The 12,620-nt window shown below is 30.0% G+C and overlaps 1 protein-coding gene across 1 annotated transcript; it reads left to right on the forward strand.

Annotated features, from left to right (window-relative positions):
- Nucleotides 1-369: 369 nt before the first annotated feature.
- On the forward strand, nucleotides 370-10,941 carry LOTGIDRAFT_173002 (hypothetical protein; the record flags this gene model as incomplete). The annotated part of the gene is made up of 4 exons (XM_009050190.1): nucleotides 370-415; nucleotides 5,806-5,846; nucleotides 7,807-7,876; nucleotides 10,385-10,941. 4 exons carry the CDS (start codon nucleotides 370-372, stop codon nucleotides 10,939-10,941), a joined length of 714 nt encoding a protein of 237 aa, XP_009048438.1.
- Nucleotides 10,942-12,620: the final 1,679 nt, after the last annotated feature.

Genomic DNA, 12,620 nt, shown 5'->3' on the forward strand with positions numbered 1-12,620 from the left:
ATGAATTAGGGGCAGCAGAGTAGGATGTAAAACTCCATTTATTTCATTGTCTTGCTTGCTGCTCTTGCCAGCACTGCAGTGTTTAATGGCACTGACTGTCACACTGGGTTAGTTACGGACTAACGGTACCTATGTCCTACGTCCTATTCATTGTCATTGACAGATACTCACTGATGAAAGGAAGCTGTGAGGTAAAATCAAATGAAAGATAAGGAAAAGAAAGATGATTAAGCGTACAGCATGCTTCAAGCCAATTCTAAAAATCCAATAAAAATTTCAATAAATGTGTACAATATTTTTATATTTCTTCAGAATAAAGTTGGAAGGAATAATATAAAATGTGTTGAAATATTGGAGATAATATAATCGATGTATCCAAGTAGAAATCACGACTCAGCTACAGGAAAGACCAGAGGTAAGAATCTATTCTTTTATTAGGCAGTGCTTGATAAAACTCACTGCATTTTGTTTTTGTGTTTGTATCTTGACTGATATAAATTCAGTTCATAGCTTAAATTTTGCAGACTGCAAAGAAAAACTACCAGCTGTGGTAAAGGCAGTAAATATATCAAAGGGATTTGACTATTTTCTGGCATATTTGTATTGTGTATTGGCCAATATTTTTTACACAGGCATCAGATTCTGAGCTCAAAATGTCACTACAAAAATTTCAGTTGTGAAGGAAAAACTAAAAACTAGCAGGTGTGATATAAAGGCATAAGATTTATCAAGATTAGCTTTGCTTTATTCTGGATTTTTTGTGTAAATGTTTTAAACTGGGTTTATATTAAAATCTCTCTTATAAACCAGGTGTGATTTAAAGGCATGAGGTTTATCACGACATACTTTGATCTAATTCTCTACAGCAGATTTATCTAGGTTAATACCAAGTAGAAATGTGTTGGCACGAATCCAGGAGAGGGGCTGTTTGAATCCCTAATGAGTTTAAATCACAATGACCTTGACTTGGGTATTGTGTTCAAGATATTAGACTGTGATCTCAAAGTTTCTAACCTGAAAGCGCTCTATTCACATTGACTTGTAAGGAAACATTCTGTGAATAAATCAAATCATTATCAATTTTACAAATCTATATTTCATAACCTGACTGTATAGTTGAACTAGGAATTAGCCTCAATTAGCTATGAATTAGCTGTTTTAAAGTTTGACCACATTCAGTTATGACAATTGTACAACTGAAGATCAAATTTTTGCAGAATTCAATAATGAAAATGCCAAATGTACTTCTGTAGATTATTGGAAAAACTTTCTGGGGATTCCAGTTCTGAGGTTTTTGTAACCTTTGCATTTCTAATCTAATATTTCAAACTGACAACAGATATTTTCAAAAACTGGACCTTTGCCAATAAATTTACTACTATAAGTACCGGTACTATAGTTTTGGTTTAAAGTAATTAATATAACTCCAAAGATGGACAACTTTGACCAATCTGTAGAAATGAACTAAGGGTAGTATGCATGTTTTCAAAAATTCCAAAAATTCAGATATCATTAAATGATTGCTATTATTTTTAATATTGTTTTTAATTATCAATAAAACTACAAAGATAGTACTAGTATTAAAATCTTATATCAATAAAAACTCATGTCTTACAATAAACTAATCATTATAAGATTATTGAAATTACAAAATTTTATTACATTTCACTGTAGCTAGGACAGAGTATACTGTCTTATTTATAATATTTCCTCCCTGCTTTCTCCTTCATTGTCCCAGATTCAGGATATTAGGTCTGTCCCCAATATTTTTTTTTTTTAATTTTCAAATTTGTGACAAAAAGGGAACAATTTTGATGTGTATTTGTGTGGAAAAAATCACACATTATTCAGAACAGCTGATATAAATGTACAGAAAATTAGATTATAAAACTAACTGATATAAAAATATAAGATTTGAACGACATATAGAAGCGAGGAGCACATATAACTTGCCATTACATCTGATGACAACACATGTGTTGAAACGTTCTGTGCCTAACCTTATTAAAGAAGTGTGTTATATTCTATAATATTGTCTTGTGTTTTGTTATATATAAAACATAGAGATACACAGAAGGTAAAGGAATAAGAAATGTGTAAGTATAGTAAGGTATATAATATCTAGAACAGAAACATGTTAGATATATTTTATTAACTACCCTAGCCTTAGGTTAAGATTGCTACATAAACATTAATAAATCACAATAAAACGAAGACCTGGTAAATATTGGTTATTCTATTGTCAGTACCTGTCTTACTTGTTGACTATGGGGAACAATAAGTTGGCAATATGCCTAAATATTTCAATATCTACCTACCAGTAACTTAGAAATACTGGACAATCAATAAGATTGTTAATTTCTTATAGGAATGTTGTTATGTATCTAATTATCTTATAGCAGATAATATTGTGAAGTCTTTTAATTTTCAAATAGTTTTCAGGTTCATATTTGAGCATTTCGTAGAATCTGGTTTGATCTTTTTTGAGCTATTTTTTATGCTTCTAATTATCTTTTAGTGAATAATATTTTGAAGTCTTTTACTGATTCTAGATTAAATTTTCAAAAGGAGTCAAATTATTTTTGTGTTTTCATTAGAAAGATCTAACACTCCACCTTTAATTGGACTCTGTCTATCTTTAATTTGCTAGTCATGTTTGACTATAAATCTAGAAGAAGTTGTATGTTATATGAATAAAGCTCAATTTCATCTATCTGTAGAGAGCTATCTATGTAAAATCCTAAATTACAATTTAAACATCATTACTTTCCAGGTGTTAATGAATATTTCCACGTTTTGTCATAACATTACTAAGCTGCTTTGTTGCATTAGAATAACTCAGTCAGTTGTCAGTTGGATTGTTGCATTAGAATAGCTCAGTCAGTTGTCAGTTGGATTGTTGCATTAGAATAGCTCAGTCAGTTGTCAGTTGGATTGTTGCATTAGAATAACTCAGTCAGTTGTCAGTTGGATTGTTGCATTAGAATAGCTCAGTCAGTTGTCAGTTGGATTGTTGCATTAGAATAGCTCAGTCAGTTGTCAGTTGGATTGTTGCATTAGAATAGCTCAGTCAGTTGTCAGTTGGATTGTTGCATTAGAATAGCTCAGTCAGTTGTCAGTTGGATTGTTGCATTAGAATAGCTCAGTCAGTTGTCAGTTGGATTGTTGCATTAGAATAGCTCAGTCAGTTGTCAGTTGGATTGTTGCATTAGAATAGCTCAGTCAGTTGTCAGTTGGATTGTTGCATTAGAATAGCTCAGTCAGTTGTCAGTTGAATTGTTGCGATTAGGTACTGTGGGTTAAGTACTGTGTCTTTTATAGTTTTTACCAATTTAGCAGGAATTAAATAAACTGAGTGAAAATGACAGGATTAATCTGTTACTATCGTACTTCTGTCTTCATTAGTTCACAAGGTGCAGAAAAGTTGGATGTAAAACTCCATTCATTTCATTTCATTTACTGTCGTACTGTATTCACATTTTAATGATATCTTAGACTCGCAGGAATTGATCAAACTAACTGGAATAATTTGATTCTGTTCTTCATGACCTATGTTTATTGTCTTTGACTAGTCAGGTGGAATGATGGATGTATTGACATTATATTGATGTCTCCAGGCCTCTGATTCATTCTTATACAATTTATAGACACCTAATATCTGACGCCAACTAAACAAAAAAACTCTCATCAATATTACACGAATTCTTGAAATAGTTTGACAGAATATTTGTTTCTTTAACTTTGTTTTAAATACAAAATTTTAATTTTAGGGGATTGATTTAAGTGTTGAATATATGTAAATGGTCTTCAGAAGTACTGGAAATGTACAAAAATCACACAATTCCTTAAAAAATACCTCAAACTGGAAATTTACTCACTATTTCTATATATTTTCTATATATCACAGAGTATCTGAAATTGAAAAGTCGTCATTTTAACTTTCAAACACAGATAATTCTAGACACACATGGATTTGAAGGCTCAAATTTCGACAGTGATCTGTGAACACTATTACTGATTAGCTTAGCTAAAATATTCCTGTTTCTGAGATTACGGTACAATAGTAACAAAAAATGGTGCACCTGTCCCTTTAACCTCAATATGTCAAGTTTTCATTCAAGCTATCTATTGCTACATTAGGGTGTGTGAAAGAATTAAAAAAAAAACAACCCTTGGAAATTGAACATGCATGCCCTTTTCTACTGACAACACCCACAAATAACATTCTACAACTTAAAGATATCATTAAACCAAGTGTCCTTAAAATAACTTCTTCTGCTATTAATATGATATTGATTTAAAATAATGAAATATTTATAGAGTATTTAATCTTGATGTTTATTAAAAGACAAGACAGGAGACAAGTCTGGACAGATCTTGATAGAAATATCAATACAAGAGTAAAATATATAATATATACTTACAACACTACCTTTAAATAATTCACTCAATAGAATAGTCTTCAGTAGAATTGATATCGAGGTGTTCACTTCTCTTCGTATTCTCTCGTATTACTTTCCTTTAATTCATGAATAAGTGTTTATCAAAATAGTTTAAATTGGGAAATATGTGAAGGGTGTTTTTTAGTATTCGGTGCTTTCGTTAAATTCCTAAATATGCTTAAGATTATATCAGAATATTTTGAGTTGAAATTTGAAAATTTGTGATAGATTTTCTGCTTATAAGCTTATTCTAGACTTAAAGTATAATATTTGGAAATATTATAATATTTTCAACTAGAATTTGAAACTATGTGAAGGGTGTTCTGTATATTCTAGACTTAAAGTATAATATTTGGAAATATTATAATATTTTCAACTAGAATTTGAAACTATGTGAAGGGTGTTCTGTATATTCTAGACTTAAAGTATAATATTTGGAAATATTATAATATTTTCAACTAGAATTTGAAACTATGTGAAGGGTGTTCTGTATATTCTAGACTTAAAGTATAATATTTGGAAATATTATAATATTTTCAACTAGAATTTGAAACTATGTGAAGGGTGTTCTGTATATTCTAGACTTAAAGTATAATATTTGGAAATATTATAATATTTTCAACTAGAATTTGAAACTATGTGAAGGGTGTTCTGTATATTCTAGACTTAAAGTATAATATTTGGAAATATTAAATATTTTCAACTAGAATTTGAAACTATGTGAAGGGTGTTCTGTATATTCTAGACTTAAAGTATAATATTTGGAAATATTATAATATTTTCAACTAGAATTTGAAACTATGTGAAGGGTGTTCTGTATATTCTAGACTTAAAGTATAATATTTGGAAATATTATAATATTTTCAACTAGAATTTGAAACTATGTGAAGGGTGTTCTGTATATTCTTGACTTAAAGTATAATATTTGGAAATATTATAATATTTTCAACTAGAATTTGAAACTATGTGAAGGGTGTTCTGTATATTCTAGACTTAAAGTATAATATTTGGAAATATTATAATATTTTCAACTAGAATTTGAAACCATGTGAAGGGTGTTCTGTATATTCTTGACTTTAAAACTATTAAAATTAAGGACTGGAATTATAAAATGTTTCTAACATTATTTTGTATCTTCGAGTATAAAAAGGATTAGAGAATTTGCGAGTCTTTACGAATATTTTAGACTTTTGATAAAGAGTTTATTTATGCGTTTTGATTGGAGAATAATCTTATTTCTTAGATTGGATTAACTCATTTTAGACTTTTCAAATTCCCACAAATAATTTGAACTTTCGATCATTGAGTGTTTTTTTTCGTGTTGTTGGACTATCTTAAGACTTTGGATTTGTTTTAATTTCAGATATTTGGCCGTGGGATACAGATAAACTGCTTCAAACTGAGGTAGGGTTACTTTCATCTTTTTATTTGGGTTTAACGACCAGATCTACACATTTATTTGTAAGCACAGAACAAAATTATTGGGCCTTTTGTGCTAAAACTCCCTATCTATCAACACTATCCGTGGAAAGATTTCATTATTAAAAGAAACTACCTGGTTATTAATCATGACTAGATAAAGAAATATAGAAGATACTTGAAGTATTTCATTCTGTATCTTTTGTTTTCTTCCCATTGTTTCAATCAATATACATCTATAGTCAAGTTAGATTAACACTAGTAGGTAACAAGTTAGATTAACACTAGTAGGTAACAAGTTAGATTAACACTAGTAGGTAACAAGTTAGGTTAACACTAGTAGGTAACAAGTTAGATTAACACTAGTAGGTAACAAGTTAGGTTTACACTAGTAGGTAACAAGTTAGGTTTACACTAGTAGGTAACAAGTTAGATTAACACTAGTAGGTAACAAGTTAGATTAACACTAGTAGGTAACAAGTTAGATTAACACTAGTAGGTAACAAGTTAGATTAACACTAGTAGGTAACAAGTTAGGTTTACACTAGTAGGTAACAAGTTAGGTTTACACTAGTAGGTAACAAGTTAGATTAACAGTAGTAGGTAACAAGTTAGATTAACACTAGTAGGTAACAAGTTAGATTAACACTAGTAGGTAACAAGTTAGATTAACACTAGTAGGTAACAAGTTTGTCTAGCTATCTAGAGTGTTATCTGTTCTCTAAGATATTTTATATACTCTCACTGATAAATATAAACAGGGCTTGAGTCACCATTATTCTATTAACAAGTGTTAGATCAATGAAACCAGTCGGTCAAACATGACACAAAACAATAGTTAATTTATTGACCATTGATACTGGAATCAGGTCAATTAGCTACTCTTTGACTACTACCTGGCAGGCTCGCTAACCTGAAAATAGAGGGGATGGCATAGTTAGTTGGAACATTCATACTGGAATCAGTAACTTTTTGACCAGTGCCCAGCGTGGCTCAGTAAGTTGAACACTGGTTCCCTAACCTGAAGAATCATATTGATTCTTTATATAAATCCTTTACTCAATTTAAATCAATTAATTCAAACTTTTAGACACTAAATGAATTAATAATTCAGAATAAAACACATATTTTTCTTAAACAAAAATAGTAGTAGAAGAGTGTCTTATATTGAAAGGGACAAGATTGGGTTCGTTGACACCTCATGCAGTGTGCAATTGGGGAAATCTTGTCAGGACAAATTAACATTATCAAGAGATATTTAACATGAATATTCTGTTTGTTTGAACGACTTAAAGATATACTTCATCAATTCACAATGACTGATATAGATCCTCAGGGTATTGGATTGTTTGCCTGTTGCCAGTCGTGTCTGAATTGATCTTAAAACTAACAATCTTATTTTGTGAATGGAATTGGTGGAGTATTTTAGGTCAGATGAGAATTTAAAATAGAAAAAATAATCAATAAATTATCAGAGCAAGATATTTTTAATTATTATGACAACAACAATTAAAAACAATATCTTTAGTTAATCTGAAGTTTTTCATTAATTAAGTAAAAATGTTAAATCTTGAATTCTTTCCAAAAAAATGTATTGATTATGCAAAAAGTTGTAAAATCTTCAATTTTATTGAAAAGAAAAGTATGTTTTCTTAATATTGATTAGATCAAAAAGTTTTTAATTTGGCATTTTTTATAGGGACAAAATATTAATTTTATTTTGACGACAATTCCAAACACAAACTATTTGTAAAATTTAAAACTGAACTTAAAAAAGAATAATATTTTGTCTTGAATAAAAATCTTACTGCTTGACCAACCTGAAAATATAACTGTAAAAATTGTGTACTGTTGTAAACCAGCAGAGCCATGTAGTGTGCAATGAGGGACATTTTTCCAAGGCAGCTTGAGAATGTTCTGTCAGAGTTTTTAAATTTGATTTCAGGGCCAACAAAATGAAGTGACTGGAAAATCAAGACAGACTACGACAACTAGACGTAAAGTTATCAAACTGGGTAAGTTTTAAAAGACTTAAAACGTACAAGGAACTATTTAACTATGTGAACTCTCTTAAAGATTTGATTGATCCCATATTCTTTTCAAATCAAAGTATTTGGTATGAGTAAACCTTACTATAATTTTATGTTTGATTGTTGTATAAAGGGTTCTCTAAGATACATGTTTTGTCAAAACGGTAGTATTCTTTACAAGTTACCTTTCGAAAGTTGCCCTCGTGTCGATTTACAACTTCTATTATCTTGATCACAGGCAGTTTTAGATTTAAAAATAATTTAATTGTATTGAAATTAGAAGTATTTATGAAAGCCTGTATAGATCTTTAATATTGACTTTCAATAGCTAGTAATTTCATTTGAATAAAACCTTTATCTATCACAACCATATTTATAATATTATAGTCATATTATTACATACTTCATAGAACAAAACAATTTAAAAACTTTTTATATATTGTATTGAATGAAACTAAAATGATTTAAATTAGGGGGAATATTTTATTGGTGAAATATGGAGCAGAATTTTGTAATTTCTAACGTTGCTGGCACGCAGTGGCCAATGTGAATCTGGAATATAATTTTAACTTGTGCCTTCGTTTTCATGACAAGATTATCGTGTCGCAGACAAGATTTATAATATCAAACCAGTTTGATAATTGTTGCCAATTGTTTTTTAGTCTGAAAGACAGGGCATCATCGGATTCATTTTCCTTTCAATTGTATGATCTTCACGTGACTGCACGTGATCTGACTAAAGATTTTTGTCTCCTCGTATACCCACAGCCAGTTGGTGAAACACTTTACAAGACTCTAGTCACTGACAAAAAATCACCTACCAGGAAATAAAAGCATAAAGCTGACACGCACAAATTTTTATTTCTGACAAGTAGTACAGGTACATATAGTTGAAAATAGTGTCTAGGGTCTAGAGATGTTCTCAATATATAACCAGTTTAGCAGTAATATATTCTAACACTGACCAGTAATTTATGATTTTGAGTTGATAGTTTGGTATTTTTGGTATCAATATAAAATATGATATACAACTATATTCTATATACCAGGGTATTGTGTGGTGGTTATTATTTTATATCTATAGACCTGGCCGTTTATTTCTATTGGGGGTTGATAATATCTATAGGACTGGACCTTTTATTACTGTCTTAAATACTGTCTTATCAAATAGCCCTAGCCGTTTATTTCTCTTAGAGCTGGAATAATTCATAGGACTGGACCTTTTATTACTGTCTTAAATACTGTCTTATCAAATAGCCCTAGCCGTTTATTTCTTTTAGAGCTGGAATAATTCATAGGACTGGACCTTTTATTGAGGTAGCTCAAATTAGTATGTGTCGAGTCGAAGAGTCGAATAGCCCTGGTCGTTTGGTTTTTTTCTTTCAGTGATCATATTGTATATATTATAAGTTGGCTCTGTTATTTCTAATCAGAGTCACACTTGAATATTGTTGTGACAAAAAGACCTGAGCCTTTTTTGTTGTTGCAGTATTATTGTAACTGGGTTCAATTATTATGAGTTATTTGGAATCCCCAAATAGGATGCCTAGTTGACAAATCTTAATACATTTTAAACATTATGTGGACTCTCTGAAATTGTTCATATTTTCAAAACAAATTCAAGTCTATTTCAGCAAAACATTAAAAAAAGGTTATTAGCCTCTCATTGTTCTATAATTAGTCAATCAAGTCCTAAAAATCAGAACAGTAAGTCTATATAATGTGGTTAGGATTAAGCTGATTATGTTAATCTTCTAATCTCTTTATGATAATCTGTACAGGTCTAATGAGGTACATTACCCTGATACAATCTACCAGTCAGTCTTGACTGTTTAATGTCAATGTACAGAAGTTTGTTTTGATTTGGAATATTTGTGTTCTTCTGATTTGTTGTTTTGATAAAAGTAAGAATTTTCGATGTTTCTGTTTATCATAATTATAAGAAAATTTGAAATTTGTGTTGTGTTTTCTTTTAATTGTGTTTTATACAGGAGACGTGTACCCAGCTTTAGACTAGCTGTCAATAAACTATGTAAAATATTTAAATTTAAGATATTAGATATTAAACTGGGGTTGTATTTCACTCTGATTATTATTTAAATATACTCTATATTGAAATATTTAATCTAAAACTGCTGATCTATAAAATGAATTCACTCTGTTTATTTAAACTGTAGTTTAATGAACTGGTGTAATTCAATCTAACTTGTTTAACTGTTTTAAATTATTGATTGATTTTAAAACCATTGTGAATTATTTCAATAAATCAAATTGAGTTGTTTGATTTAACTAGGAGTAGGAATAAGGGCTTTTGAGTTTATTTTAATAATATTTGGATTAAAATAAGAATAGGAAAAGGGCATGTGATTTTAAATTTTTTGCCAGTCACGTTTGACATGAGTGTGTATTTGTTAACTTTTAAATGGATTGGATAAAACTGTATCTGGCTATGCATTCATGATTTAGTATTTTTATTTATTTATTTTTTTCCAGATCATGATAGATATCAAGAAGCAGACGTGAAACAGAAGTCAAGAAAATCAGAACGAGGCTATGGAACAGAACATGGTGCAGATTCAAGGGGGATAACTAGGAAACCATATCAAACCAATGGTGATTTAGACTTGATCATACAGGACAGAAAGGAAGAACATCGGAAAGTAATAGAAACACAACGTCAGAGATTACGGGAAGTGAATACAGAAGGATCTTATTTAGACAATGTGCCTCCATCTCATACCGTTTCCCAGAATTCCATAGGAGATTTGACGGACAGTCGTGCTTTACGTGAAACAGAAATACGATTTTTGAACGCCCAGACACCTGTTCCGAGAGACAATGTGAAGAAAAGTAGAGAGCCGAAACTTACATACGTGGACGTACCATTTCCAGGACAACATAATAATAATGCTCCATCAAATCACCACGGTAATAAGGATATACCTGTAACCATGGATACTGGAAGTGCCGAGAGTTCAGACCAGAATAATCGGATACGACGTAAAAAGCGAGGATTGATTGCTGATCTTCCGGAGAATAATGGTAAGTGAATTGTAAAATTTACTGTCTGTGGAAGGTCACCACTGGGACTTCGTAATATCAAAGAGCCTTATGTGATAAACCATATTTTGCAATTAGTGACGTCATCAAACATTTAGTTTTAGTGAAATTGCAGGAACCACAAACGTCTGATTGAAAATTAGAATGATGTAAATTAATGCTATCAGTGTCCCTGATACACATAAAAAATTTAGAAAACATCTTATTATATCACAATTTTATCATGATATATTAATGGTAGATATTGTTATATCCACTTGAACCAATATCACCCAACCCTGGGGAGTAAAGGTTGTACTAATGACAAAGTTATGAAAGCACTGGCACAGGACTTGATATTAAATTGGCAGGCTATACTCACCTTTTCACAATACTTAATAACACTGAGCCATGTTTCTTTAAAAACTAATGATCAATTTTTGAAAAAATAGGGCTCTTCCATGAACTGGTCATCTCTCTACATCTTTTTGAGAAATGAACATTAAAATAAGATTAAAATGAAACCTGAAACCACCAATTGTTAAACCTTAATCTGTCTCTCTTAGATTTAAACCAAGTTAGACAACTCTAGATGCTTTCCTTTGATCTTGGAGATAATCTTTATCCAGATTATCATAATCTTTGTATGATTATCCCTTTTTACTTTGATTTCTGATTTTTTGGATAAATAAACTTGAGCGTTTCTCTGATCTTACAAGATTTTCTGATAATATTTTTAACCTGTATTTTTTCTTCATTACACTCTGTTAAGTATTCTAGACTTTAAAGTTTTGATTTATTTTTTTAAGGTATCTTGTTAAGAACTTGAATCTAATCACGTGTAGGATTTTTTTCTAAATTACGTCTTGCATTTCATTGGATGATTTTACCCTAAATTTTTTGTGGATTTAAGAAATTATGATACTACTATATGAACTTTGGAAATGAAAAAAGAATTGATTTGGATGAGAAACTTTGATGATATAAAGTTCTAGAGAACTAATTAGAAATTTTTTAAAAATGTGACTTTGATGAAATATAACAATACAAGGATAATATATATAACTGAATATATATATTTGTGATTTATAAAATGTTATAATATCAGAATGGCCAAATTAAAATATAACTATAAATATCGAAAATTTAGACGCAAATTTAAAAGAATAGTCAAAGGTAAGATGGAAGTGTTTTTGACATAATTTCGGTAAAGTGAGAAATATTCTTGTATCTTTTTGATGGTGACAAGCAGTCCTTGACGTATTTTGGCTGATAAAAAGAGTTGTATTTGGAAATAGAAGTTAGTTTTCAGTATTTGGAATGTTATTTTCCAGTTCTGATTTTCACAATATTTTTTATCTCTTTTCAGATATTTTAACCAAATTAAAAGAAAGAATCAGACAACAACAATTAAACGCATCATCCTCAGGTAAAACAAGTTACTATATAATTACTAAAAAATATTCAACTTAATCATATTTTTAATCATTTATTTAGTTTGTCATTTAGTCATTCATTCATTCATTCATTCTTTCTCCTATACACTTGTTCATTTCTTTCTTCTTTCATTTATTTGGGTACTCACAATTTGATTCAAAGTGCACTAATTCATCTAGCCATCTATAGTGATGTACTATTCTTTCACCTTTTTCATTTATTCATTCAATGGTCTTTTCTACTAATCATGTGC

Source organism: Lottia gigantea (assembly GCF_000327385.1).
Source record: "Lottia gigantea unplaced genomic scaffold LOTGIsca_146, whole genome shotgun sequence".
Classification (NCBI taxonomy): domain Eukaryota; kingdom Metazoa; phylum Mollusca; class Gastropoda; family Lottiidae; genus Lottia; species Lottia gigantea.